The sequence below is a fragment of the Acomys minous genome (genome assembly GCF_964271855.1).
Source record: "Acomys minous genome assembly, chromosome: 9".
NCBI lineage: Eukaryota > Metazoa > Chordata > Mammalia > Rodentia > Muridae > Acomys > Acomys minous.
Genome location: NC_140490.1, coordinates 44,954,147 through 44,976,801, shown reverse-complemented (window position 1 = coordinate 44,976,801; position 22,655 = coordinate 44,954,147). Strand labels below are relative to the sequence as shown.

Genomic DNA, 22,655 nt, shown 5'->3' with positions numbered 1-22,655 from the left:
TGCATAATAACTTTTTGAGCTTCCTTATTTCTGTTAAGATAAATATCTAGGAGTTAGTGGGCTGGGTCAAAGGCCACAGGTTTTGCTGGCTGCTTTGTGGTGCAAGCTTTCTGAGAGTGACTCCGACTGGGTCTACATGCTGCCCTGGCTCTTTCTCCACTGTTGACCATTGTAGCTGAGTGTTGGGCCAGTACTGATCATGCTTTGTTTTATTTTCCAACAGCGCTGTGTAGTTCTGCGTTTCCTGAAGTTTCCTCCAAATAAGAAGAAGGTAAGATTGGTGGGCTGGTTCCTGTCATCACAGCCTATACTTAAGAAGACCTGGATATTTTCCCAGGGCAGGTGTATGTGTGTGCATGCGTGTGTGTGCTTTGGTGGTGGTGGGCTTTGCCCAGGATAGGGAAATGTTCTACCTCCAGGGTGTATCCTATATTCTAAGCCCTCCAGTGCAGAAATGTTAATGCTAATTGTAGAAATTTAAGTATGATATAGTCATTCAATGTGGGAAGTAGTAGGCCCTCATTCCTGATGTGGGACTCCTAGCAGACCCTCTGTGTTACTCTGTTGTAGGTCTGTCTGCATTAGTCCTGGTGTAGCCTGTGGGCACTGCTCAGAGGTTTTCAGGGCCAGATTTCAACTTGATTTTGATGAGTTCCTTAGTTGCCTTAGCAGAATTATGTGTAAGAAAATGTGTCACACTGGGTAGATAATCTGTTATGCTAAAGTCACAGTGGGCAGGATCCGGTGGAAGAAGTAGGTTGAGTCATCTAAGCACAGCCAGTGGACCCACCGTGAAGACTGCTTGCCACCCTGTCTCCCCAAGTTCAGCTACTTTTGCTTTCTGCTAAGTCTCAGGTAGATACTGAATAGTGGAGGCGCCTGTTGTTTTAGCATATGGTGTAAGGGAGGCCGAGACACTTGGCCTGTCTTGGCTTTGCACATGGCCAGCTACCTGTGAGCCACATGGGCTCTGAGGGCAAGAACGCCATAGTTGGGGAAGGTGGAACTCTTTGAAGAGGTCACTAGACTGTCTGGGAGACAGTATGTCAAGTGTCTGAGGGCAGAGGTCATAGGAAGCTGTGGGACATTGATGGTAGGCTTGCTTCCTAGGAGCCAGCAGTATTGTTGCCTTTAACTGGGCAGGAGTGAGAGTCAAAGGTGAGTTGAGCAGAGGGAATCGGGTGGGGTCCAGACACCCCATGACTCCTTCCTCAGCTGCTGAGAGAAATGACCCAAGGTATTCTGTCAGATGTGTCTTGGGGTGCCTCATCCTCTTCTGTCCTGCCTGCCCTTGTGCAGTGACTGTAGTGTGCAGTGACACCCCACCTACTCGGCCTTCCTGGGTAGTGTCTTCCTGGTGGGGGGTTCACGTGGTCATCCTTTTATTCTCCAGGTAGATTTTTTTTAAAAAAATGTACACCTGCAGGCCAGAAGAGGGCACGAGATCACATTATAGATGGTTGTGAGCCACCCTGTGGTTGCTGGGAATTGAACTCAGGACCTCTGGAGGAGCAGCCAGTGCTCTTAACCTCTGAGCCATCTCTCCAGCCCTCCAGGTGGATTTTCATCAGAAGCTGTGACATAGTTGTGCAGGGCCACTGGGTGTGTTCTTGGCTTTTTATTCAGGCTAAGTAGGAGCTGTGTGATACCTGCATATACCAAAGTATATGTGCAGGGCACTTCTGGGTATGGGGGTGAGTTCTCTCCAGAGGTTTTGGGGTACATTGTACTTAGTACATAGTCTGTCCTGAGCTAGGCCTCTGGGAGGGGGTGGTGCAAGGAGCCCTGCCTGGATGTCTGTCCTTGAGCTGCCCTGTGCTTGTCTCTTTCAGAGCTCAGAAGAGATACTTCAGCATCTGCAGAACATAGTGGACTTTGGCAAAAATGTTATGAAAGACTTTTTGGGGGAGAACTATGTTCATTGTGGGGTAAGTGCTGTTATACCTCAGTTCTGTGCTGACAGTGCTGACATCTCAGTGACAGCCCTTGCGCAGTAATCGAGTCTTTAAGCTTTCCTCACCTGCCATGGCCTGTGGCAGTCAGTCAGCTCTTCAGAGGTGCCTGTGTAGTGAGGCTCTCCAGGGAGAGCGCTGTGTTATCCCTGAAGCTGGAGGGATGGCTTTGCCCTGTGCTCCTGTGGGGTAAGGAACAATGTGGGCCCATTCCTGCAGGCTCCTCCTGGACCAGGCATGTGGATGTGAGCATGCATGTGAGTTGCTATGGATGATCCTTAGGGAAAGCCATAGAAGCAAAGTGTTGAAAACCCTTAACATTGTTGTCTGTTTTGGGTTTACTGCCCTTGCAGCTTGCCTGTAGCAGGGAGGGGCTAGGTAAGGGATGCCCCCTGGCCTACCTGTCTGACCTGACTTGTCTTCTGAGCTTGGGACTTTGAAAGTCTCCTCCATTTTGCCTTTCCTTAGCTGCCTGTCCTTTACAATGTCTAGTGTTGGGTATGTTTGAAGGTCAAGTGTTACCCCTTAGTGTGACCTATTTACGTGAGTAGCCATGTCATCTTGGATAAAGGTTGTCAGAGGTACTGCCTGCTGGGAACTATGCTATTCTAGCCCTGATGTACTAGGCTGAGTGGGAGCCTCTGGTTAAGGCTGGATGGACAAAGGCAGTTGGGTCTTTTGAGGCAAGATACCAGCAGTTTGTTGTCCTAGGCATGTTTCCTTTGTCACTTTGGAACTTTTTCTGTTTCTGTTTTTGTTTTTTCGAGACAAGGTTTCTCTGTGTAGCCTTGGCTGTCCTAGACTCACTTTGTAGACCAGGCTGGCCTTGAACTCACAGCGATCCACCTGCCTCTGCCTCCCAAGTGCTGGGATTAAAGGCGTGCGCCACCACGCCTGGCTTGGAACTCTTTCTGAAGTCACAATTCTGTCACCTTGAGAAAAGAGGGTGGGGATGACAGTGCAGAACGTGTTCACATTGATGCAAATTTCCTTTGCTTGGAAAGTTGCAAATGAACAGCTGAGGGAATGAGAGCAGCAGGCCTGTGCGCCCAGTGCTGCCGGACCCTGGGCTGTGGCTTCACAGGTGCCTCTTGCTGGCCAGCTGGCTGGGCTTCTGAGGCCTTGTGCTGTGTCTACAGCTGCCTCAGTACCTGGAGGGGCTGTGACAGCAGATGCTGGTAGTGTGGCTGGTCCCTGCATCATGGGTCTTGGCTGGCTGTGAGGAGAGCCAGCTGCCTTTAGTGCCCAGAAATGTTTTTGCATATGTGTAACCTCTACCTGTCCTGATAATTATAGGTCAGCTCTTACTGCCAAACTGGCACATTGAATCTTTTAAACTGTAGTACTTTACTGTGAAACATACTGTAAAACTGACCATTTTAACTGTGTTTGATTGTGCATCGTTTGGAGGCATCAACAGTCTTCAGGACATTGTGCAATCTGTATGCTTTGTGTGTTTTCTTTCAGGAAGTTGTCCAGCTGCCTTTAGAGTTTGTGAAACAGCTGTGTTTAAAGATACAGTGTGAAAGACCAGGTAAGGGTGTTGAACAGTGTTTGCACTATTTATTTGTTTATTTGTTTTGGACAGGTCTCTCTATGTAGTCCTGGCTGGCCTGGAACTCTATGTGTAGACCAGCTGCCTTGAATACCCAGGTATCTGCCTGCCTCTGCTTCCCAAGTGCTGTGAGTAAAGGCATGCACCACCGTGGTTGGCTTGTTTGCAATTTTAAAAGTCTTTGAAATGTTCAACCTAGGTTAAGTACAGGCATTTTGCAGCAGTTTTGTAGCAAGAAGCTTAGTCCTCACTGACCTCATGTTCCCTTTTCTGGTGCTTGCTGGTGACTTTGTGGCAAGAGCAAGATTAAAGCTTTTTCTTCATGGCCAAACATATAATAAAGTCCATGTGTTGGTTGTGAAAATGTCTCTTTATAGACACTACTAGGTAATAATGCTACAGAATTGTCCACAATAAAATCCTTCCTGATTTGCTGGGTGCAGTGGCTCACGCCTGTAATCTGAGTACTTGGGATCTCTCTGAGTTCAAGGCCAGCCTGGTCTACAAAGTGAGTCTAGGACAGCCAAGGCTACCCAGAGAAACTCTGTCTCGGGAAAAAACAAAAACAAAAACCCAAAACAAAACAAACAAAATGAAACAAAACACTTTCCTTCCTGATTTCATTGAGAAAATGAAATAGCACTCTGGGTTCTGCCTGGGGCAGAAGCAGGACGTGGAGGGTGCTGGACAGCACTGGGCGCTGGTGTTCATGTCCACAAAGAGGGACAAGGCTGGCTTCCGGATTCTGCTCATTTGCTGCTTAGCATCCCCATTTCATTTCATAATCATACTGGAAAGTGTGATACTTTTTGTTTGTTTGCTTTTATTTTGTTTTTGTTTTTTGATACAGGGCTTCTCTGTGTAGCTTTGACTGTCCTGGACTCACTTTGTAGACCAGGCTGGCCTCGAACTCACAGAGATCTGCCTGCCTCTGCCTTCCGAGTGTTAGGATTAAAGGTGTGTTCCACCACCGCCTGGCTTGAAAGTCTGATACTTTTGATGATGAGAGCTGGTGACTTTTGACAGTGGGCGGTAGAGCTAGCCAGGTCTCTGAGTTCAAGGCCAGCCTGGTCTACAGAGTGAGTTCCAGGACAGCTAGGGAGACACAGAGAAACCCTGTCTCCAGAAAAAAAGTGTGATACTTCTTAGTGACAAGAACTCTGCTACCCATTGTAATGACTGTTGGGTTAAGTCTGCTTTTTGGAAGGGGAAGCTGGTCCTCTGGGTGCCAAGAGCCTGCTTCTAGCAGAGCTGCTGAAGGAACGTGGGAGCACCAAGAGTTAGGAAAAGCATCAAGATTTGAAAGGAAGGCAGGGGCTGTAGTATATTTCTTTTCCCTGTTCCTAGGCAAAGAGTGGTGGAATTGGGGGCCGTTTCTAACCCTCTTCTTACTGTTACACATCTAAAGCTCCCAAGGTCATATTCAGGGTTAAAAATTGGCTAAAAGGTCCTTAGATCTCAGTTATATGCTTAAGATTTACACAATGGGAGATAAGGATGAAACCTGTCAATTGAAGAGGTGGAGAGTCCAGACGTCCCTCCCACACTGACCGTATGTGACAGCACACCCTGAATGTTGCCTCCAGGAAGCTCTAAGCCTCAGTGACTAGGGATGATTATATGTCTTAGCCTTTCTTCTTCCCTATGGCCAGGCTGAAGCTGTTCTGTCTTGGAACCCTCCCATACAGGGCTGCCCATCTCTTAGCTTGACCCTCAGGTGTGACTCTTGCTCTGTCTTCCAGAGTCCCGTTGTGACAAGGACCTGGACACACTCAGTGGTTATGCTATGTGCCTTCCCAATTTAACCAGACTGCAGACCTACCACTTTGCAGAGCACCGGCCGATTCTGTGTGTAGAGATTAAGGTGAGTTTTCATTCGTGGTGGGGTAACACTGCTGGTAAAGGGAAAGGTGGCTCTCAGGTACTGGGTCTCCCTGGCCCTGCCTTGAGTATGTGTTCAGCCTGACTCAGGAGCTCGACTAGTTTCTTTCTCATAGCTTCCCTAAGCTCCCTTTCCTCCCTCCCAGACCCTAGGTTAGGTTCCTTCCTGGTTGTTAGTAATGGGGAAGCCCACGCCACACACCTGGGCTGGGAAAACTTTGTTTAGGGGTCACCAAGAAGAAGCCTATGGGGTGGCCTTGTGTACAGGGCACGTCTCAAATCCTCACAGTCTTGGTCATGTGTTTCCTGCATTGAAGGCCCCATCCTAGGGAACTTTTTTCCCCAGAGCACAGATGCCTGTGTGCCCCACAAAGGTCCCTGTGTACTGGCCGAGAGTCCTGGATCTCAGACCAAGACTCCCTTGCTTTAGCTGCCTATGTTCAGAAGTTGGCCAAATGCCCTATAAGAGCTCCCCTCCCCCACCTGCACAGGACCATTACTTCTCCTCTTCCTTCCATCTGAGAGGTGTTGGCCCCCGAGGCATGCCTTGGCCCAAGTACTTGGGCCTTGTGATCCTTGAGGGCTGCATTGTCCAGAACACTAGGCTTGGGCAGTGTGTGCTGACAGCACGCAGAGTTTGGAAGGCAGCTGGGATCCCTGACATTCTGGAGGCCTAGCAACTATCAGATGGAAGCCTTGCAGGCCGTATAACAGTGACAGTGGGAACAATGGTTATGCTTCTTGGACCCTGGGCCCATCTCCACTCCTTCCAGTCTGCCAGTGAGAGTACAAAGCTGCTCTGTTTCATTCCTGTAAGCCAGGCAGGGCTCCACCAGTGCTCCCAGTGAGAGGGCTGCCCGTTGTCCTGTGGAGGCATAGAGGTATATACTTGATGAGGAAAGCTGAAAGCACAACAATTTCTGGGGAAATTTCTACCTGATACTTGTTCTTCACTGTCTATCTTCGTGTGTGTGTGTGTGTGTGTGTGTGTGTGTATTGAGAATTATGTGATACCTTCCTAAACATTTTTTCTCTTACTTTACAGCCAAAATGTGGGTTTATTCCTTTCTCGAATGATGTTACCCACGAGTTGAAACACAAGGTGTGCCGATACTGCATGCACCAGCACCTCAAGGTGAGAGCAGAGCTGGGGGCAGGAGGGCAGAGCCCAGGGCGTCTGGGCCCGAGGGAAGCCACTTGAAGTTTTTACAAGATTAAAAGGAATTGCTGATAATCCTCTTTTCATTTTATAAGTAGCACGAGATGACTTTATTAAGCTTTGATCTCTTTTGTTTATAATTTATCTTGGTGTGTGCATATAGAAATGTGGGGGCTTGTGTGCGTGGAGGTCAGAGGACAACTTGTGGTTGCTTTTCTCCTTCTGCCATAGGAGACATCTGTGCATCAAACTGTTTATGCAGTGCTGGCCATTAAGTGTCAGGTTTTGTGCATGCTAGGCAAGCACCCTACCACCTGAGCTACAGCCCCAGTCCTCACGAGTGATCTCACTCCACCCCCTTCGCCCTTGAAGCCCATTGCTCCCCCTTTAAAATATCCTACATAATATGCAGAGATGGAGTTTCGAGAGTCTCTGCATGTGACAGCACTGGACTGTCTGGCTTTCTGAGCTTGAACTGCACACAGTGTTCTTATTTTCCATCCACTTTGCTGCGGTGTTTACTTTTCTTGACGGTTTTCCCACTTGCATTATGGCTGAGTTGTGGTGCACTTTGTGTTCTGCTCGTCAGTGCCTTAGAGAGCAGTGGTCTGCAGGTGCTTCTTGGTCTTTCTGTGTGGGTAGTGCCCTTTTATGCAGAAACATGTTCAGTTAGGTTCAGTTAATTTCTTTGTGTTGTTGTTTGTGTCCTGATATAGCCAAGCAGTGCTGCCAAATCCAATGATGGGAACCTTCCCTGTTTTCTTCTAAAATCTCATTCTTGCTTTTAGGTCTGAGACATTTTGAATTCATTTTTGTGTGATGTTGGATAAGTAAGTGTCCAGTGTCACTCTCTTACACGTAGCAGGCATCTGGCTTTCTCAGTTCCCACGCCCTTTCCTCTAAGCACTGCTCCCAGGTCTTCTCTGTTCCTTTTCTTAGTGGTAAATTTGTCTGTCTTCATGCCTGTGTTGTGCTACTTTGATAACTGTAGTTTTTATGTTGGAAGATATTTCTTCTTTATTTAATGTATATGAGTGCTCTATCTTTATGTGCACCTGCCTGCCAGAAGAGGTGTGAGCCACCAGGTAGTTTCTGGGAATTGAACTCAGGACCTCTGGAAGAGCAGACGGTGCTCTTAACCACTGAGCCATATCTCCAGCTCTGGAAGACATTTTATTACTGATTCAGTGCTATAAGATTCCTTCTCTTTTCTCCATCCTTCCTCCTGCCCTCTACCTCTCCTTTATCCTTCTCTCTGCTCCTCTCTTGATCTTTAAAGACGGGGTCCTAATGTAGCCCAGGTTGGCTTTGAATTGGTAAGCAGCTGAGGATGATCTCCACTTGCTGGGAGTGTAAGCAGTGTGGCACCCAGTCCCTGTCCTTGCCTGTGGAGTCCTGTCGTGTGTAGATGTGGTCGTCTTGGAATTTATCTTAACAGAAACAGCTTATCTCTTCTGTTTACTCAACAGAGCTACTGAACCCTTCTAGTTACTCTTCATTTTAGTTGTGCTTTTTGACTACCCATTTATTTAGTTATTAAAAGTATTTGTTCAGCTGGATGTGGTGGTGCATGCCTTTAATCCCAGAGCTCACGAGGCAGGTGGATCTCTATGAGTTTGAGGCCGGTGTGGACTACTGAGTGAGTCCAGGGCAGCCAGGGCTATACTTAGAAACCTTGTCTGCAAACAAACAAGCAAGAAAGTATCTTAAATGATAGGTGTTTGTATCTGTGTGTGGATATGTGTATGAGGTGTGCAGACCCACACACAGGCAAAACACACATAACATTTTTTTTTCAAAATGGAAAAATGTTTAAAAATTTGTTCTTTGATGACTTTATATATAAATAAGTAATGTATACTAGTCATCCACCCTCCCTTACCTTCCTCCTGTCTCCAACCTCTTTTAATTGTTATTGTTACTAGCTAATTAATCTGTTTGTATATGTGTATATGTATGGTGTATGTGTGTGTACAACTCATAAGTGAGGAAGTCAAAGGACCACTTTCAGGGAGTCAGTTCTCTGCCTTGCTGAGGTAGGGCTCTCTCTTGGTTCTGCCATGATGCCTACTCCAGTCAAGCTGGGTTGCAGGATTCCAGAGGTCTCCTGTTTATGCCTCCCATCTTCTGCAGGAGTGCTGGAATCACACACGTGCTCCACATACAGCTTTTTTGATTGGGTTCTGAGATTGAACTCAGGTCATCAGGCTTAACCACTGAGCTATCTTTTTTTTTTTTTTGTTTGTTTTTTTGTTTGTTTTTTCGGGACAAGGTTTCTCTGTGTAGCCTTGGCCATCCTGGACTCACTTTGTAGACCAGGCTGGCCTCGAACTCACAGCGATCCTCCTGCCTCTGCCTCCCGAGTGCTGGGATTAAAGGCGTGCGCCACCATGCCCGGCTCCACTGAGCTATCTTGCCAGCCTGTTTTACTTTTTTTGAGATAGAACATGTGTAGCGCAGACTGACATTAAACTTTCTCCTCCTGTCTCTACCTCCAAAGTGCCAGGACCACAGTCATGCACCACCATGCCTGTCTATTACTGTTCGTTTAGGGACGTCTCTACTTATTCTGTAATGGCTCTCTCTGTGTTTTAAATTATGTGTATGTGGGAGAGAAGTGTGCATGAGTTCAGATGTGCACATGTTAAGGCACACATGTGAGGTCAGAGGATAGTGTTTGGGAGCCAGTTCCCTTGTTCCCTCATAAGTTCTGGGAATGAACCCAGGCCTCCAAGGCTTGCTCTGCAAGTTCTTTCCCCCTCTGAGCCACCTTCCCAGCCCCATAGGGTCTACACCTTAGTCACGTGTAGTCCTTGAATTCTACTTGATTAATTTATTGGGATTGATACTTCAAACCAGTGCTTCTCTCAGTCTTTGCTGAGGAGGGTATGTGTGCTGTGTGAGCACAAGCCCACTTCATCTTCAGCAGGGTGTTACAGCTTTTGCTTTACCTTTCTCTTCGATGGAGTCTCAGATAAGCTCAAGTGTGAGCTTAGGGCCTTCTTTGGTCTTTCCAAACCCTGTTCATGGTTTTCTAGATTACTAGGAAGGTGCTGTAGCTTTTCAAAGCCTCAGTGTACACCCTCATTGCTCAGCCTTTTCTTTTTGAGTTTTAGGTTACACTTGCTTGCCCTGTTTCTTACTTTATAAAGAAGCCATAAAGTTAAATGGTAGCCTCTAGATTTTTTTTGACAAATGCCCTGAAAAGACCTCTGCAGTGTTTGAGCCCTCAATCAGGTCAGTAAAGTCATCCATGCAAGGACAGCTTTCCTGGAATTGGGAAGGAGGGCAGGTGATGGCAGTACCCAGGGCTGAGGCTGTGCCTGTGCCTGTCCTATTTCATTTATGGAGGCCACCAGGCTGCTGTGTGTGTAACACTTTCATGTTTGTTTCCCTTAAGGCTAGAGATAGTGTGTTGGCTAGTTTTATGTCAACCTGACATAGGCTAGAGTTATTTGGGAAGAGAGAACCTCAATTAAGAAAGTGTCCCCAGGGCTGGAGATACGGCTCAGAGGTTAAGAGCACTATATGCTCTTCCAAAGGTCCTGAGTTAATTCCCAGTAACTGCATGGTGGCTCACAAACATCTACAATGAGATCTGGTGCCCTCTTCTGGCATGCAGGCACACATGCAGGCAGAATACTGTATAAATAATAAATAAATAAATCTTTTTTAAAAAAGTGCCCCATTAGATTAGTCTTTTGCTAAGCCTGTGGGACATTTTCTTGATTAATGATTGATATGTGAGGGCCCATTCCAAGGAACAGTGTTGCCTCTGGGTAGGTGGTGTTGGATTATTATAAGCAGGCTGAGCAAACCATGGGGAACAAGCCCATAAGCAGCACTCCTCCATGGCTTTTGCCTCTACGTTTCTGCTCTGCTTGAGTTCTTGTCCTGACTTCCCTAAATGATAGAGCTGGAGGTGTAAGATGGACTAAGCCTGTTCCTTCCTAAGTCAGTTTTGGTCAGGTGCTTTAGCATAGCAATAGAAACCTTAACTGAGACAGAGGGATGAGAACAGGACATTTGAAGTGTCAAAAAGAAGCTGGGCACGATGGTGTATGCATTTAAGAGGCAGAGGTAGGCCGATTTTTGTAAGTTTGAGGCTAGCCTGGTCTACATAGAGAGTTCCAGGCCAGCCAGGGTTACACAGTGATTAAAAAAAATGTATCAGGCTCACTATTCTTATTTTCTTTCCTTTTTTATAAGATGGATTTTTATTTTTATGTGAATGAGCAGTTTGCTTGCATGTATGATGTATATATGTACTCCATGCCTAGTGCCCATAAAGAAGGTGTCAGATTCCTTGCAATTGCAGTAACAGTTGTAAGCAGCCACATGCATGGTGGGAATGAAACCTGAGCTCTCTGCGAGAGCAGCAGTGCTCCTAATCATTGTGCTTTCTCTCTATTTGCTTAGCTGAGCAAATGTTCCTTGGATCCTTAAAGAACTGTAGACATTTTCTGAGGTTTCAAGACTTATGATTCTGGCAAGTTTTGCTAGTATTTATATAAAAAACCATGCCCGGCTTATATGCTAGGTTGTTTGAGAAGTGTATATTTTAAAACTAAGAAATAATGCCTGCTCACAACTGGTAGTTGACTGCCTCCCTTCTAGGTGATTGATGCTATCAGTTTGGTGATCTTTCCAGACTGTTCCCATAGTAGCAGTGCATACACCCACAACAGATGGCCATGCCTCTTTCCATGCTTTAGGTTCTCTGAGCATGTAGACATTCTTAAAAGGCAAACTAGGATCGTGTTGTTTGCACTTGTTTTACCCACTGCTCCCCCATGTTAAAGTAATCTTTGAGGATTTTGTGTTGCATGTTGTTTTTCTCAAAATGTCTTTGGATAGATATATGCATACTCAGTATACTTTTAAAGAAAACATGATTCCACATTATGTGTTGTTCTGCCAGCTGAATACATATTGATGGTGTGTTAGTCCATCTTTGGAGTAGCTGCTTTCCCACACCCACTCGTGCCTTGATTGTATGTGGGCCTTGCTAAGAGAGTGAGCCTCCTTTTACCCTTCAGTAAATATTTTAATATCTGCAGCAAATGCCATGTTCCATCTCTGTTGCCCTTTTCTCGGGGTAGTTATTTTAGATACTGGAGGTTTTTAAGTTGTGGGTGTACACATTTTACATATCAGTGGTTACCACAAAGGTTGTGCCAAGTGATCATTCTCCTGACACCACAAGCTTGCATGTGCAGCGTCCTTTCTCTTGCTGCTGGCAGCTTCGAGACTTGCCATAGTCACTGCCAAACCTTCAGGTGCCTGTTGTTTTTTTTTCCTGTTGACAGGGACTGAACTGGCAGTGACTGAGGCCAAGGGATAGCTGGAGTTTCCAAGCTTGAGGGTCGAGCTCGCACCTTCCTACTTAGGGTTGTGCATCTGGGGCCTTCCCCAGGCCAGGGCTGCAGCCCCCTGTAGGCTGTGCTGTCCCCCCCCCCCCTTTTCCTTCTTTCACTCTTTTTGGTTTTGAAAATTTTTATTTTTAGTTATTTGTAGTCAAAAAGTATTTGATCCATCATATTGGTGTTTTACCAGGTAGCAACTGGAAAGTGGAAGAAAATAAGTAAATACTGTCCTCTTGATCTCTACTCAGGGTAAGAGTTACTTCTCATTTGTTGTCTTGAGGTTGGGTGGTGCCTGCTAAAGGACAACCTAAGAGGCGAGAATTTTGAGGGTTATTTTGTGAGACGTGGATGGTGTGTGTGTGTGTGTGTGTGTGTGTGTGTGTGTGTGTGTGTGTGTGTGTCGGGGTGGAGGATTAGAGGCATGTTCTGTGACGTGAGGATAGTGGGGCTTGGGAACTTCTATGGCCTGAGGGCTGTGAGGTGAGGTGAGGTGAGGTGAGAGGATGGGGCATTTTGTACTGTGGGGAAGTAGAGTGTAGTCTGTAATTTGGTGGTAGGTATTCTCTGAAGTGTGACAGTGGGGTATCTTCGGTAAGGTGGGAGTGTTTGTGAGGTTGGACATGCACACATGGTGGCTCTGTGAGGTGGTAAATGTGTGGGCTTTGGTGAAGTGGGAAATGGAAGGTGTTCTGTGAGGTGGAAATGATGCCCTGCTCTGTCTAATGGGCTCTTTGCTTATTCCAGAACACAGAGTGTTGTTTTTCCTGTGAGAACCAAATCAGGTTGGGAGTGCATTAAGGGGGAATCATGATTGATTTACCTGTGCACCCAAGGCCGCATGTTTTGAAGCAAACAGTAACAGAGTATTGCTGAGAGCTTGTAACATGTCAAACCCGAGTCAGGAGCTGTCCTTAGAATCTTTATAAGCAACCTTTTCAGAGATGGCAGTGGGTGACTTTGCTGATATGTTGTCCCCAGTGTGACCTCAGGATATGGCTTGGAATCCTTGCCTGGGGTAGGTTTGCCTCCCTGGGAGCCCTGTGGATTTCCTGTGGGAGTGAGAAGGGGCTGTGTTAGGGACACTGCTGGAGGGCCTGGGCAAGGGAAGGTCTGGGACATGAGTGGCAGTGAAGAGGAGCCCACAGGTGCTAGTTGCTAACGATTAGGGCAGAGGGCAAGAGTGGGGGACAGCTCTCCCAAGATGGAAGAAGAGTTCCATGTTCCTGCCTCTTTTAGGCTTCCTGAACTCCCCAGACATTGTCACAGGGATCATGATGCCCGAGTGTCTCCTCCAGCCTTTGGAAGTGGCAGCTGAGGACCAAGAAGGGCGAGAACTAGATGGACTTCGAGTGACTGGTGTGCCTTGGCTTTCTGGTCCCCTGCCTCTGCAGCACTCCTCCTGGCTGCCGTATTCAGGCCTACAGTTACTGGATTAACGTAGTTCTAGGTCTCAGCTCAGTCTGGAGCTGTGTGTATGGATGTGTGGAGACCAGGGCCAGCGCACTGCCTTCAACACTTTCACTGCTTTCTCCTTCCAGAAACAAGCAGCGCATGCACTTTGCCTTGAACAGTCTGCTGCAGGAGGCGCAGAACAACCTGAGGATATTTAAGGTAAGGGCTGTTTCCAGTCCATGCTGGTTTCCAGGTAAACCTACCACATTGTGTTCCTGGCCACAGGTTCTGTGACCAAATACATTGAGGAGTCCAGGCTGGCTTGCCTCAGATGCATCTCTCTGTCCCTTGGCATTGCAACAGGAGGAGATGGGGCTGGAGGGGTGGGGAGGGGGACAAGGCAGGGCTAACCTTGGCAGGAGGTGGTGGCTTGGGCCATGCTGGGAGTGTATCTCTAGAGTTCCCTTTGCCATTGTCGCAGTGGGCAGCCGGGCTTGTGCAGCATGTGACTTGTATGAGGGAACAGGACTGAGAATGGGCTTTTCAACACCTATGTCTTGCTTGGTCTGGGAAAAGTGACTGGTGAGCTAGAGGTCCTGTCCTCTGCCTTGCTGCTATGTCACGGGCTGGTTTATCCAGATCTAATGTAAGAGTTTCCTTGTCCTGGAGTGCGGTCAGAGTAATCAGCGCCCTCCTCTGTGTCTCCATCTCCCAAATTCTGAAAAGGAAGACAGTTTAGTTAATTTCATACTGAAAAATGGCCATGGGTGAGCACTTGCTATGATGCTTGTCTGGAGAGAAGGCAGCCCTTGGAAGTCAGTTCTTCACAGTGGGATCTGGGGATCAAGTTACGGTTACCACTGAGTCACTGCTTTCCTCTTATTTTTTTTTTTTTAACTCTTCTTAAGAGATTAGAAACCTGACATTTTAATCCTGGTGATAATAAGTCCCTCTAACTCTGGAGCCCATTTCTGAGCCTGTCAGGCTATATTGGAGGTATCTGGTCTGTGGCTTCTGTGGAATCCAAATGGAAGAATCCAGAGATTAGCTAGCACTTCCCCAACAGGCAGGTTAAGGGAAGTGATCTATAATGGCTTTGTTAACATGAAAATAATTAAAACATCTCTCATCTCGTGTGTGTGTGTGTGTGTGTGTGTGTGTGTGTGTGTGTGTGTGTACACATGCTCATGCACATGATGCACATGCATGCAATGTCATGCACATGTCATTGTATGTATGTGAAGGTCGGAGGACAACCTGCAGGGGTGGTTCTATTGTTGCATCATGTGGGTCCTTGGCTTTAAATGAAAGCCATCAAGCTTAGTGACAAGAACCTTTGTCCACTGAGTCATCTTGCTGGCCCTGCAATGGCGCTTTAAAACTGTGAGTTCAGCACAGTGCGTACTGGCAGCTTTTGGGCTTTCTGGTTCTGATGCTGGGCATTCTCTGCTCCCTGAAATTCTGTAAACCAACAAAGCAGAAACTTCCTAAAGCTCTGATGGTTTAGCCTTGGAGCAGCTGCCTGGTTGTGCTCAGTATCCCACACTGGGTACTTGTGAGAGAGCGCTGAGTTCAAGGAGTCCTTGTTAGAGTCACCACTCCACCTAGGTTGTGGCTCTGCTGGGTGCCCCTTAAGATCCTTGTACATTGTAAGCACTGTCTCTGGATTTCACATTTACAGTGTCCCTCAAGTCTAGACCCTTGATGTTGTGGTGAAACCTTGCTGTGAGGGGACTCCCTTGGCTACTTTTGAGCCTGGAGGAGGGGCCAGTTCACCATGGGCACAAATGGCCCTACCCCAGATGTTAGTTGACCTCTTTTTTTTTTTTTTTTTTTGGAGACAAGGTCTCTCTGTGTAGCCTTGGCTGCCCTGGACTTGCTTTGTAGACCAGGCTGGCCTCGAACTCACAGCGATCCGCCTGCCTCTGCCTCTCGCTGGGATTAAAGGTGTGCACCACCATGCCCGGCCTGTTAGTTGACCTCTTAGCACCACTGTGATCACCTGCTTCCTCATCCTGCCTAGTATGATGAATAGTAACATAGTCTGTCCCTTGGATAGCATCTAGGGACCTCTACAGAGGCTCCCCAGGATCTGATGAGCAGGAGAACCTTCCCATAGTTCTCAGGGGGCAGAGACTGTCTTCTTAGCTACTACTGCTTTCCTGAGACCTTAGCTTCACATACTCATTCATTGCCTTAGAGTCTTAGAGGGTCAGAGTAGCTGGTACTTTCTACAGGCATTGCATTTCCACCTTGTGCTCAGGTCTGGGGAGGTCTGTGGTATCTTTGGTAAGAGCCTCACAGGTGTTGTGATGGTGTGTCTGCTTGTATTTGTTGTTCATACTGACCAGACTCCATGTGGAGAAGATGCCAAGGGTAGGGACACCTAGAGGGCCCACCACATGGCTTAAATATGAAGGCAGGTAGTTCAAAGAGCCTTGGGATGCTCCTGGTGGTGTCTACAGTCAGGCTCTTATCACAGCTTCAGTGCGAGCAGTGGGCAGCACATGTCCTTGCTTGACACGTGCTGTGTGGTAAGGAGAATCTTTAAGGGATCTACGAAGAAGGTCAACAGTCTTTTTTAAAAAAGATTTATAGCTGGGTGTGGTGGCGCATGCCTTTAATTCCAGCACTCAGGAGGCAGGGAAAGGAGGATCGCTGTGAGTTCCAGGCCAGTCTGGTCTACAGAGAGAGAGTCCAGGACAGCCAAGATAACATAGAGAAACCCTGTCCTGAAAAACAAAATGAAACAAAACAAATCAAAAAAGATTTATTTATTGTTTATACAGTATTCTGCCTGCATGTATGCCTGCACACCAGGAGAGGGCACTAGATCTCACTATAGATGGTTGTGAGCCTGCATGTAGTTGCTGGGAATTGAATTCAGACCTTTGGAAGAGCAGGCAGTGCTCTTAACCTCTGAGCCATTTTTCCAGCCCCGAAGGTCAACAGTCTTAAAACAGAACATTTTGTTTCCATCAGTGATCTGGTCCATCTTACCACAGGACTTGGCTCTGGCTCTGAGGCTTCCACTAGCTCTGGGGACCATCGGGTCTAGTCCTAACCCTTAGTCACTGCTAGAGCCCTGAAGTGACTGGTGATTTGTGGACCTCTGTGACTTTATGTTCAGTATTTTCTGCAGATATGCTTTGAGATATTTGTCTGAGGGTGTCAGTCCAGGGAGCTGGCCTGAAGTGTTTAAACCTTTCCTCCTTTGATTCATGCTTAGTGACATAGCATGGAGAGGGATTCTTCAGTTGAGCTAGTGTAGCAACCCTCAATAGGCTTGTCGAGGAATACTGGGCTCCTCTGTGCCCTACCCCTGGTGTGTGTGTGTGTGTGTGTGTGTGTGTGTGTGTGTGTGTGTGTGTGTGTGTTTTCTTTTCTTTTTCAGTTTGTGTGATCCATCTTCTTTTCTTTCTTTTTCCTGCCTAAAGAATGGTGAGCTGATTTATGGCTGTGGTGATGCCCGGAGCCCTGCAGCTGACTTGAAGGAGCTTGCGCACCACTTGAAGCCCTTTTTCTTTCCTTCCAATGGCTTGGCCAGTGGGCCTCACTGCACAAGGGCTGTGATCCGGGAGCTGGTGCACGTTATCACCAGGGTGCTGCTGAGTAGCTCAGACAAAGGCCGAGCGGGAGCCTTGAGGCTTGGGCTCCAGGGCCCTCGGGTCTGTGAAGCCAGCCCTTTCAGCAGGAGCCTACACCACCAAGGTAGGGCCTGGACTTCCCCAGTTGGGTTGTGGGGTTTAGAGGTGCATGTAGACGCTCCCTCCCCATAGGTAGCCAGAGTGGTATCTACAAAATGACCTTTGTGTCCCTGCCTGGCTTCATGGCACCTCTGGGGATGTGGTCTAGTTCTTTTAGGGTTCCACAGAATGAAGCTTAACTTCAGAGTCAAGACTTGCTTTGTTACCTGTAACTGGGTTTGTAAACTGCTTGTCACACTTGGACTGTATGGTTTCTAGAATACTGCCTGTATTTTGTGTATCTTCTGCAATGAGTCAATGCTTTCAATTGTACTTTTTCTTCTTGATGATCATCTTGACTTTGGATGCAGATTCTCCTCAATCTGCTTATAAGACAAGAACTGAGACCAGAGGTCCTATGTAGCTGGCCTGAGCACCATGGAATGAGGCAGGCTTACAGGGGGTCCATAGGAGGGAGGTGGGTCAGCCTTGTACTGCAGTGTTGTGATGGTCCATGAGTCAAGGTCAGGTGTGACTCTTGGAGACTATGGAGACTTTCAGAAACCCTGCAGGCCTAGCCTTCCTTGTTGCTTTCCCATGCCAACTGTTTCTGAAATGATTTTTTTTAAAGCTACAAGTAAAATTTGGGGGGCTTGTCCTTACTCTGAAAGCAATTCCTTATTCTTTCAAAAATTTTGTTGAAACTAAAGCCATAGTCTGGGGCACATTGCTGCAGAATGTGTCTGGAAGGACACAGATGGGTGCTGACACTCAGGTGATCTGGGGACCCTGACACAGGGGCTGAGCAATCTTACTCCTGCTGATCTTAGGACGAGCTTTCCGGGGTCTGGACACGTCTCAACCCCATTCTTGCTCCGGGAAGGCTTCCCCTACTCCCATGGCTCCCCAGTCCCACTGTCAGGGATGGCAGGCCCCAGTTGAGAAGGCACTGTACACATCCTTGTGAGTGTATGAGTGAAGGGTGGAGCTTAGCTTCTTCATCTGACCCAGTGAGGACAGGACCTTGCCAGTGGTCTTAACCATAGCTCTGTATGCTTGGCTTGTCCTGTGACAGCCAGACCTTGCCTCTGTGTGGGCTAATGGAAACTGGGTCTTAGCTGCTCTGGAAGGTTTGAGACTATTGGTGTGATCTTTTACAGTTCTGGCTTTATCTCATGTAGAAGGATTATCTTTAAGCCTAAGTGTAAAGTGACTTCAAGAGCATGTGGTGGAGTTAAAGGTTTTTCCGAGTAGGTGTTTGGACAGTACTGGCCCAAAGGGCCTTTTTTTTGTGTGTGTGTAGAGCCACTGGGTGTTTAGGGTGGTCTGTGTTCACTCAGCCTCGTAGCATTGTGAGATGTGCAGCTTCTGCCTCGGTGTACCTTGTCTGTGACGCCCAGGGTGATCTCTGCTGTCTGCACCAGCCTGGGTTTCCTTCCACAGTCTTTAAGTGTTGATAATAAACCTGCTCTCATTCTCCCCTGATGTTCTTGGTAGGAAAAAACACCCCAGAGCACTCGGGGTTACCGAAGGGCTGTCTTCTGTACAAAACCCTCCAGGTGCAGATGTTGGACCAGCTGGACATCGAAGGCCTCTACCCTCTGTACAACCGGGTTGAACGATACCTGGAGGAGTTTCCTGAGGAGAGGTGAGGTTGCCGACAGAGGAAGCTATGAGGCTAGGCTGGGGTCAAGGTTGCCAGAACTCCAGAATAAAACAAACCTCCTACAGCCTGTTCTAGGAGGCCCATACTTCCAACTGTGGCCAGGATGTTACCTGCCTAGGGTGCCAGGGTCTTTATGAGGTTATTTGTCACTAAGATAACAAAATAAAGCTCTTATGAATGCAATCACTCAAAACAAATCCTATGTCAGAGCCTGGCCTGTAGAGGGCAGTGTTGCCTCACAGGCTGCTCCTGGAACACTGGCTTGGCAGCTCCTGATGAGCATCTCTGACTGCCACCCCTAGGGCCTTGGGCCTGCACTGTGGGTGTCTATGTCCACACCTGCAGTGTCTGATCCAGGGCAAGATCCTTTTTGTACCTCAATGGCTTTTGCTTAAGGCTGTGGTGAAGAGCTGAGGGCTGAGCCTCAGCCTCTATGACCCCTGGGTATTGAAGATCTCGATGTCAAAGAATCAGGCTTAACGAGAGGAAGCAGTAGATCTCTTAGGTGCCTTTAAAAACTGTGTGGTTGTTAGGCTGTGCTTGTGATGCAGAATGCACTAGTGAGTGCAAGACCCCAGGGGCTTGTCACCCTGTTTATTTGGTCTTGGTGCTTTCCTTCAGGAAAACATTACAGATAGATGGGCCTTATGATGAAGTATTCTACCAGAAACTGCTTGATCTGTCCACTGAGGATGATGGGACAGTAGCCTTCGCATTAACAAAGGTGAGTGAGCCACTGAGAAGCACCATGTGTTCCAGAGCTTGCCTCCTCCCCCCCTCCACAACAGTGCCAACTCAGAACTCAGGTGTAAAGCGGGGCCGCTGCAGCATTTCTCAGGTGGGCTGGGCAGGTCATGGTAAAACAGGGTGGAAGTGGAATTGCTCTTGGTTCTGTTCTTCCCTGGCTGTCACAGGCCAGGGACAGGCCCCAGTGTTGGTGGCCCTGGGCCCCACCTTTTAGATCCTGAGGACTCTCTTCCCTGGCTGAAAGAAATCCATTGGGAATGTACAAAGCCCTGGTGCCTAGGAACTAGCTCTGGGACAGGTTGCTGGTAGTCAGGTTTCCATGTCAGATGAACCCATCACATGGGTACTTAGCCCAGAGGAGGGACCTATGCTCATCCTAGAACTGTACAAAGATGTTCACGGTGCTCTGTGGTTGACCTAAGAATTGTCGTAACCCCCATGTTTCAGTAAGTGACTACACCAGGCCAGACAACACAATGCAACTTCACTCCTGCGTGGATGGAGCAGGAGCTCTTCTGAGCAGCAGGGCACGTATCGAAGGGTCCAGCCATAGCTGTGTGTGTGCAGCAGCCTTTGAAAATGACATGAATTGCTGTTTGCCATGGGTTGGGAAAGAGAGATGCTTGTGGAAATTCGGAGTCCTTATTTGGTCGAGAGACATGTGTGGCAAATCACACATGTGTATAAGGACTTGGAGTCATGCTCATTTCTTGACATGATGCTGTAGGGTAGTTTTGAGGAGTTGCTGGAAACTAGGCAAAAATCTTAAGGGCTTCATGTATTAGAACATGGGGCTTCTCTCTCTCTCTCTCTCTCTCTCTCTCTCTCTCCTTCCCTCCCTCTCTCCTTCTCTCTTCGTCTGTCTGTCTTGTCCTATCTGTTCTGAAACACACTCTAAACCATGCTAGCCTCAAACTCACAGAAATCCGCCTGCCTCTGCATCCTGAGTGCTGGGATTAAAGGTGTGCGCCATCACTGTCTGGCCATTTTTTCTCTTTTAAAAATAACATGTTAAAATTTTATTTGATAGTTGGGTGTATGCCACAGTGAGGGTGTGGAGGTCAGAGGTCACCTTGAGTGCTGGTTTTTCTCCACCGTGTATGTTCTGGCGATTGAACTCAGGTTGTCAGGTTTGTCAGCAAGTCCTTTTACACAGAGGCACCGACCAGCCTTTTTCCTCTTTGAGGCAAGGTCTCACTGTGTAGCCAAGGGTAGATCTTTGTCATTTTTTCAGACTCTGCTTCTTGAGTGTACCACATCCAGCTGCTCCACCTCTCTTTTAGGTAGTGGGAGCTGGAGGTGGGGTTTCATAAAGCTGACACTGAGTAGTAGTGAGCAGAGAGTGAGAGTGACCCAGCGCACAGCCTCTTCCACTCCTTCTTATGTACTGAAGTAGGGCCTCTGACACATGCTGTCTCCTCAGGATGCCTGGAAGTGGAGGCAGTGGGCCTTCCAGGAAGGCCAGCAGCCAGTATTTCAGGTTAGCCGGGCCCTCTTCTCTGTTGGCAGCCACTCAGGAAGGGGCCTAAGTGAGGCTCCCCATCAACATGTTGACATGTGTGTTCCATTACTTAGCAGCTTTTTTAGTTTTCTTTGTTCCACTGGTTTGGAAGTTACCTGTTTGTGTTCTTCCATTGGCGGCATGTCCAACTTACCAATACATATTTAAAGCGTAAAGTCACTCAATTGTTTGTGGCCGTAGCTGGCACATGATACAGGACTTGAGGGGCTTTAATTACAGTTGGTTTTCCCTGTGTATGTGCACTTACTGTGTGGTATTGTTTGTCTTAGATTTTCTTTGGGGAAAATGGGCAGCATGATAGGCAAGCACTCTTATCACTGAGCTATGCTGAGATATTTTTTGAGGCCCCAGTGTATTGTTTTAGACATGCTTCTCTAGACCTGTCCATGGGTTGGACTCTTACTAACAGTGCCTGACTTTCTCATTGCTCACATCAGTCCCCTTTATTCTTTTCTTCTTTTTCTTTCTTTTCATTTCTTTTTTCCAGATAGGGTCTCTCTGTGCTAGCCTTGGCTTTGTAGGTCAGGCTGGCCTACAACTCACAGCAATCCACCTGCCTCTGCCTCCCAAGTCCTGGGATTGGTGTTCTGCCTGCATGTAACACCTGAGGGCAGAAGAGGGTACCAGATCTCATTATAGATGGCTGTGAGCCACCATGTGGTTGCTGGGAATTGAACTAAGGACTTTTGGAAGAGAGGCAGTGCTCTTAACCTCTGAGCCGTCTCTCTAGCCCCTGTCCTTTTTTTCTTTAACAACAATTTTATGCCATGTCCTTTACTCAAAACAATTTCTCATACTCCTTAGCTGTCATTGTCTCTGTCCATGCAGCTTTAGTCTTTCTGTAAGTGTTGTATATAAATGGGGCAGTCAGTGTGTGAGCCTTTGTGCCCACCTTTGACTTGTACAGGTTTCAGATTTTGCTACCTCATTCTGTTTCATGGCTCAGCATTCCAGGGAGACATAACTATAGTATAGATGCCTGCCCATTAGTTGATGAGCGTTTCAGTTGTTTCCAGTTTGCACTGTTATAATCAGGGCTGTTGTAAATACAAGTTTTTATGTGGCTATACTTTTTTTTCTGGAGTATATGCCTAGGAGTGAAGTTGCTTGGTACAAATGGTAACATCTTATGTGTTGCCCAGGCTAGCTTCAAGCTTGGTATCTTCCTGCCCCCATCTCCTGAGTAGCTGAGATTACAAGTATGCACCATACTCCTAGAATCCTACTTAGTCTCTTTGGGGGGTGAAGTGGGTAAGTGGCATGGAGATGGGGTTAGTTTGGTGTTTTCTTGCTGTCTGTAAGGCAATGGGTATTAAAGTCAATGTCAATAGTGTCATTTTAGAGGAGAGCCCTTGGGCGTCTCTGTCATCCTGCAGCTGCTTCACTGTGGCCATGCAGCTGCTCCTAGGTGGTGGTTTGAGTTTGTTATGGTTAAAAGTGATGTTGAACCAGAGGTGCGGGAACTGTGCTGTAAGGTGCATCTATCCAATGGGGTTGGGCTCCCCAGAGCTGCTGCTCTCTGTATCATATCTAGCTATGGGCCTCTGTGCTGGTCTCCATTTGCTGTAGAGTGGCTTCTTTGATGAGGGGGTGGCTATATTTACCAGAGGGGATAAGGGTAAGATGTAGAATGTAGTAAGGAGTTATGCTTGACTAGAAGGGGCAGTAATGGATTCTTTTTTGGGGGGGGGGCTGTTTTTCAAGATACGGTTTCTCTGTGTAGCTTTGG

At 47.5% G+C, this 22,655-nt stretch overlaps 1 protein-coding gene across 1 annotated transcript in view; it reads left to right on the top strand.

The window, feature by feature from the left end:
- The window catches only part of IPPK (inositol-pentakisphosphate 2-kinase), a 42,485-nt gene that overhangs the window by 10,897 nt on the left and 8,933 nt on the right, over positions 1–22,655 (top strand). Inside the window, exons 3-12 of the mRNA XM_084794693.1 lie at positions 224–271; positions 1,833–1,928; positions 3,420–3,486; positions 5,250–5,371; positions 6,434–6,523; positions 12,104–12,162; positions 13,452–13,524; positions 16,743–17,016; positions 18,489–18,639; positions 19,279–19,381. Of these exons, the coding sequence (XP_084650819.1) occupies positions 224–271; positions 1,833–1,928; positions 3,420–3,486; positions 5,250–5,371; positions 6,434–6,523; positions 12,104–12,162; positions 13,452–13,524; positions 16,743–17,016; positions 18,489–18,639; positions 19,279–19,381 (1,083 nt within the window). The remainder of the gene's footprint in view (positions 1–223; positions 272–1,832; positions 1,929–3,419; positions 3,487–5,249; positions 5,372–6,433; positions 6,524–12,103; positions 12,163–13,451; positions 13,525–16,742; positions 17,017–18,488; positions 18,640–19,278; positions 19,382–22,655) is intronic.